General features: G+C 36.8%; 1 protein-coding gene across 1 annotated transcript; it reads right to left on the bottom strand.

Annotated features, from left to right (window-relative positions):
• Positions 1–6,289, bottom strand: LOC8281300. The gene is made up of 10 exons (XM_015727664.2): positions 6,085–6,289; positions 4,435–4,670; positions 3,417–3,459; positions 3,248–3,326; positions 3,084–3,129; positions 2,881–2,979; positions 2,612–2,680; positions 2,257–2,530; positions 1,552–1,685; positions 1–1,284 (listed from the first exon to the last, which is right to left on the bottom strand). Exons 2-10 carry the CDS (start codon positions 4,642–4,644, stop codon positions 217–219), a joined length of 2,022 nt encoding a protein of 673 aa, XP_015583150.1. The 5' UTR covers positions 4,645–4,670; positions 6,085–6,289; the 3' UTR covers positions 1–216.
• Positions 6,290–6,506: the final 217 nt, after the last annotated feature.

Below are 6,506 nucleotides of genomic sequence, written 5' to 3'. Positions count from 1 at the left end.
TATTAATAATTTAATGTCTAGGACTTGAACTACTTAAAAGCTTAAACCAAACCATGATGTTTTGATTTTGAAACCTGCAGAAGGTAAACAGATCAACCTTCCTAGGTTACAGAATCCAGGATTCTATAATAATTCTTAGTAAAAATAAGCTAAGGAAGAAGTTTATAGTTCATACTTCATGTCTTATTCAGGGAAGTAACTGAGAGAGAAAGCAGCTCAAAGCTGAAGATCCAAATCAGGCTGCTTGTTACTCATCAAGGATGATTGATGAGTGTTCCAAAAGCATTGAGCATTAGATGACTCTGCTCGATGATAACCTTGCGGATTTGCTCCTCCAAGAAAGTTCATCGTATTGAACGAAGGTATATCCTGAGCCAATGGGACTTGTGGTGATTGTTGTTGCTGCATCAATGGTATCTGCTGATCATTAAAATTTGTTTGCAAGACTGGAAGATCACATATCGGTGGCAGACCCCATAATGCCGATTGCTTCCATTCCTCTGGTTGAACAGACTGGATAGTTTGAGCCATATAATTCTGGTTTAGTGCAGCTGGAGCAGCAGCACTTGTCCCTTCCCCACTCGGATATAAAGAGGTGGTGGCTCTACTATCACTTGAATAAGGCAAGCAGGATGACTCAGAAGGTTTATTTAGCAGCCATGGCTGAGCCATGTTGTTGATCTGAGATGAAGCAGGAGGCAAATCTGCATACCCGGTAAGAGGGTAATAAGTTCCTGATGGAGTATGGTTATTTCGGTTTTGAATAGCACCAATCTGATTAAGGGTTGCGATAAGAAGGTCCATGCTATCACCAGTTCCTGTTGCTTTCTCGGTTGGAAAAACACAACCTCCTGTATTTCTGCTTGTATTAGCACCCTCTTGCCCCAGCAAATTATAATCAGTAAGACCACCATTAGTAGTGTAAGGCCTTGTTCCCAAGCTATTGTAATTGGGGATCGATTCTCCTCCATAAGTACTAGTTCCTCCATTGGTGCAGACCATCTTCCCTTTATAAGAAGCAGAAGTATTAGGAATAAAATTATAAGGCATTTGACCTTCATTACCTCTCCCATTCAGATTTGCAGGACTTGGGAAGGCAGGTGGTTTAGGAAACAGACAATCAGCAGTCCTGCCAAAAGATGATGGATTCCAGGAAGCACTATTTGCAGCTGCTTCTATTGGATACATTCCTAGTTTCTTGTTCGCCACATTTTGTGCTGTTGGTCCTAAATCTTTAGCAAATCGCGTCAGACTATCCACATAAGGGATACCTGATTGTGTAACCTGAAGCATCCACTCATATAAATGAGGATAAAGTCAAATGCAAATGGAGAGAAACACAAGTAACTGAAAACGCCAGAAACGAAGGCAATTAACAAGCTCTGCACAATTTATTTTTCTTTTGGTGCTGATTTCTTTTGCATACAGTATGAAAATCTTTTGACAGATAATTTGATGCAGGTTATGCAAGTAAGCGGTATGCAAAGGCATGCTGGGGCTGTGGCCATGCAGGATGTTTGTTACATGCTTATCTTTGCATGATAAACTTACATTGGCAAGTGATTTTGGAGCATTATAAACTGCTGAAACTATCTTCTCATTCTCATTGCGGAACAGAGCCGGTGACGAATATGACATACGTCTTTCAGTTGTGGGCAAACTTGAAGTCCTACCATCTCTTGACACTGTTCACAGCAAGCAAGAATGAATTGCAGAAAATCATCCGGAAAAAGAAAAAAGAAAAGAAAAGAAGTTCAGTCTCCAAGAGAACAAGTTTAAAACATAAATGCATTTCTGTGCAATCCCTTCGATGACAATTCAATGTAGACTACAGGATTCTTCAGTTTCCTGTTGCTACTTAACTGACAGTATATTAGGACTTCGTTTCAAGAATTGGTTCTTCTGTCATTGATGCAATGCGCTAATGAACAAAAAATCCTACTCTGTTGAGAATCACTAATGGATACCCTATTATTCTTCACTATGAACTGTTGTAAGGAAAGAAAATAAATGTGTGCTTCGCTTAATAAATAGTTTATCTAAGAGAAATTCCTTTCATGTTTAGAGGGTAGTTAAGATTTTCCAAGTAGAAACCTGTGAAACTATTTTTCTCCATTTCCAAAATATTTAAATAATCACCTATAGTAGCTCCTAAAATATGTGAAACATTAGTATCCTCTATAGGAATATTTCTACACTGTTACTATTCAAGAATGTATACAAGAATTTAATTATAAGAAGTTGCCCATTTTTTACCAGAAAGCATTCCATTATGCAATTGGCCAGCAAAAGGTTTCGGATAGGGTGGACCAAGGAATGCTGGGGTAGGTCTCCTCAGAGTTGGATCATTTAAGGAGACACCATCGTTGGAACTACCAGGTTTAGCAGGCTTGGTGTGTGAACCTCCAGCTTCACTTTGTGCTTTCCTGCCAGGGCGTCTTCTCGTCCGGGAATACTCCAGTTGAAAGTTTTCAGGTTCAGTTCTCAATGAATGGAAAAGGCGTTGAGCCAATTCACTTATAGCTCGAGCCTGGAGAGAATGATGCTTCTATTATTGAACGTACAGTAATATCTTGTTCATCCCACACTGATATGAACTAAATAAGCATACCTCTGTGTAATACACTGTAGTTGAAGAATTGAACTTCATTGCATTGCTGGATATCAGAAACACATCGCGCTGCAGGGATTATTAAAAGAACTCAAAGATCATTTAGTAGAATATGTGATGCTCTTGACAGAATATTTAACTTGGTTGATATGAGTCTATAATCTGCATAATAATAAATTTATTATCTATGTGGCAAGCAACTTATATATTAAAGTAGCAGATAAACTAAATGATATAGTTATTCTTATTTTTCTGATTTTGGAGCAAACCTCAAATTGTTCCAAACTTGTATACAGTCCTTCCTGAAGTTTAGCCCTCATCGTGCCGAAATCCATTGGCTCTTTAATGATATTGTAATATCCAATCACCTTCCAAAGAAGCACAAAATATTTTTATTGTGTGGATAATAGAAGAGCGATTTATTTCAGAGTCTTGAGGCTGCACAATCAATGAAGGAAAATGAACTACCAACCTCTTCAGGGTCAACTGGCTGCGCGAATATCTCTTCTGTGTCTCTCCTATATTAGGAAGCATGGTTAAGATATGAAAACATTTCCTATTCATAGGATACTCAAGCAGTGGAAATAAATTTCTTCCTTTTCTAAGCAGAACAGTGAGAAAATAGAAAGTAATAACCTCTGCAGTATGTCAAGTACAAATTCAAGTGTCTGTTTCTTAGGCAGCCGTTGCGGAGATGATGATTTCTCCAATAGTTCTTCCACAAGAAAGTAAGAAATAATCAGAACTAGGAACTTGATAAACAGGAACATACATAATGTTTCAAACTGTCCTTTAGAGGGCTCACCAGCTTTTCCCGCATTGTCTTCATGTTTCGAGTCTTCTCCTTCCTGTTCACAACTAAATGTAAGGAACCAGAAGGCTGGAATATAACCTTAAACAAAAATTATTACAAAAGAAATAGAAATCCATTAAAAGAAACTAATATGTCAATCAGGTTCCCATACCACAATTGGAAGAACTACTTGTACAGGAAAAGTATAATAGACTATTCATCAATTTCCAAAACCAAATTGTGATCCAATCTTCTTCAGGAAACTCTAATATATATATGACAATGTCAAACTATCACCATCAATAAGAATATCCCATCTCTAGGATAAGAGGGTTGCTACTAATCTGATTATAAACTATGATAGTCAATCCTAAGATTTATTCAGGAGAGATCTCACAAAGGGAGAGTGAACTTTCTTTGGCATCAACCGTAAAAGATTTTTGATAAGTGAACTACCAATACATGATAGCACATAAACAAGAGACGTAAAAGGTCATTTTTCCAGCAAGCTTAACATAGGATCAGATGAATAGATTACCTGATATATTGCAAGTAAAACTTGATAAGCTGACGGTCATTACTAATGGAAAGTATATAATCGCCTTTAAATGCAAGTCGAATAGGCTTTGCATTTTCTAAAGTAATAGAAGTAAGCAGCAACTCAGAACCTCAGTAAATGAAGGACTGGTGTATCAAGTAATTACATTAAATGATCAAAATTACAAGATAAATCCATACAGAGTCTTATGGGAAACCAGCATTCTTTGGACTTAATTCTGTACATCTATTAGCAGCTAACATTTCCAAATAAATGAATACCATGCAGATGAAAAAGCATGCATAAATGGCACATGTAAAGTCATCGCATGACAGACAAAAAAAAGAAGAAGAATAAAGATAAAACAATTGCTGAAATTAAGTCAGCAAGTAAACAAAAACACTTGTGTGACAGGGAGCCCTGATGAGAAACAAACAGACAAACAAACAAACAAACAGATAAAGAAACAAAAAGCAGGGAAAGGAGAGAGACCTGATGAGGAGAGGTAGTAACAGAATTAACGACCACTGCTTGAAGACTTTTGCATTTGCGTCCCCTTTTTCTAGAACCTGGTGGCGGCGGTGATGAACTAATGCTGGCATTGCTCCTTGCGAGCTTCTCTAGAGCTAGAATACGTGCCTTTTCCTCCAATGCTGATATTCTAGCGCTCCTCCTGTGTCCTGTTGTTCTGTCCTTCCTCATCTTTACAACTTGTAAAGCCCCTATTCCTATCCAAATTCAAATGCATTGAGGCACCCATTATCATGCTTCTTAATTGGTTTTGGTTTTGGTTTTGGTTTAGTAAGTAGCAGATATTAATGGCTGAAGAATACTTCCAATGAAGAAGCATCAGAATCATAAATAGCCACAGAGTGTTTTATTTGATATTCAGGAGATGTGAACATAAAAGCCTACAAAAGAACGCAATTGTTGACATTCAAGCTCAAGCATATCGCTTGGAAAATTGGAAGGTCTTACTGCTACTGTTATTTCTTTAAAAGTACTATGCACCCGTTTGGGACTGCTTTTACAAAACCTGAAGCTTAAGTTCAGAAAACTGCTTCCAGGAAAAAGAAAGAAAAAGAAAAAGAAAAAGTAACACTGATTTTCTTTTTCGTAAGAAAAAAATGGGTTTTTTTTTTAAGAAAAAGAAAGTTTTTTTAAAAATAATTATAAAAAACAAAACCCATATTTTTAACATACAGCCACAATTTAAAAAATGTTCTGAAATTGTGAAGAATCACCATGTTTAAGAGGAACCAAGAAATAATGTAAAAAAAAAATAAAAAATAAAATAAAATCATTTCAAGACAGTGAGCCACACAACCATTGGGGTGGGGCCCAACTAATATTTTTTCGCCTTTGCTACCCAGGTGCTGCTGGAGTTCAGGGTGGGCCCCACTCCAAACTCAAATGATGGGGACCACCCAGAATCTGAAGTCGATATCTAAGAGGTGAAAATAAATAAATAAATCCTTTCTCTTTGACGCCAGTGGACCCCACACGATGGCGTCATGAGAATCTGTGAGGAAAACTGGCGGCTGTCTGTGACTGATACAATCTAATGCCAAATTCTGAAAAGATGAAACTCCTCAAATATATTAAAACACAAATCACAATTCTCACTGATTTCATTCTTTTTTTTTTTTTGCCTTTTTTCCAAAGAAAAAGAAGATTGTTTAATTGTTCTACTGCTTATTCAGATATCCTTTGATGTCTTTAAAAATCTTTTAATCCCCAGTTTTGTGTTTGTCTTTTCAGTTCAACCCAAGCTCAAAACTTTAAAAAAGAAAGGAAAAAAGAAGAAGAGATGGCAATCATTTCTGTACACAAACATAAGCATGATAGCTTCAGAAAGAGTAAAGGAAGACAGTGTTCAATCACCAAATCAAAACATAAATATTTACAACAGACAAGAAATACAGAGCATACAGAGGCCAAACTTTAATATAGTTGATAAAACATACAAAACAAGTAACCAGGGAAGATAATCCAGGCAAGTACAAGATCAGAGGAACAAAGCACCACCAAGATTTAAAAAAAAAAAAATCAAAACAAAAAATACTGTGCAATAAACTGACAATCCACAATATTATGATCAAAGAAATCACATGAGGCTAATTACCACTATGACTCTCTTACCAATAACAAGAAGAATGCAACTAACACTCTCAACACAATAGGATAGGATTATCTTCCAAAATTGACAAAATCTGCATTCCTTCTGCCTGTATTATATGCAGCCCTTTTACCTAAAATGAACCCCTAGAAAGATATTTAGACTGCATCAGGATACTCAAAAGAGTGATCTTCTACATTTATATTGAGATGCTGCGCACCCGTGTCGGTGATATGGTAAGTGTTATGTGGAATGATCAATTCGACAACTGTACGGTGATTCAAGTGCCAGTAACTTCCTATTTGGTTCGACGTGAAATTGTCGATACATTTGGCATAGTGCCAACGCATTAGGTGATGTCTTTATCGACAGGACAAAATTACCAAGTTAAGCCTGAAAGTTTTTCCAAAAACGGCTACGTTGAATCACTAATCCAGATAATGTT

Source organism: Ricinus communis, chromosome 2, assembly GCF_019578655.1.
Source record: "Ricinus communis isolate WT05 ecotype wild-type chromosome 2, ASM1957865v1, whole genome shotgun sequence".
Classification (NCBI taxonomy): domain Eukaryota; kingdom Viridiplantae; phylum Streptophyta; class Magnoliopsida; order Malpighiales; family Euphorbiaceae; genus Ricinus; species Ricinus communis.
This window is presented reverse-complemented; position numbering and strand designations above follow the sequence as displayed.

Coding starts and splice junctions, on each gene's coding strand:
- LOC8281300 (XM_015727664.2), bottom strand. CDS start 4,644: ATGAGGAAGGACAGAACAACAGGACACAGGAGGAGCGCTAGAATATCA. Junction 3,460..4,434: donor TTACTACCTCTCCTCATCAG/GTCTCTCTCCTT, acceptor AGTTGTGAACAG/GAAGGAGAAGACTCGAAACA. Junction 2,531..2,611: donor CTACAGTGTATTACACAGAG/GTATGCTTATTT, acceptor CATTCTCTCCAG/GCTCGAGCTATAAGTGAATT.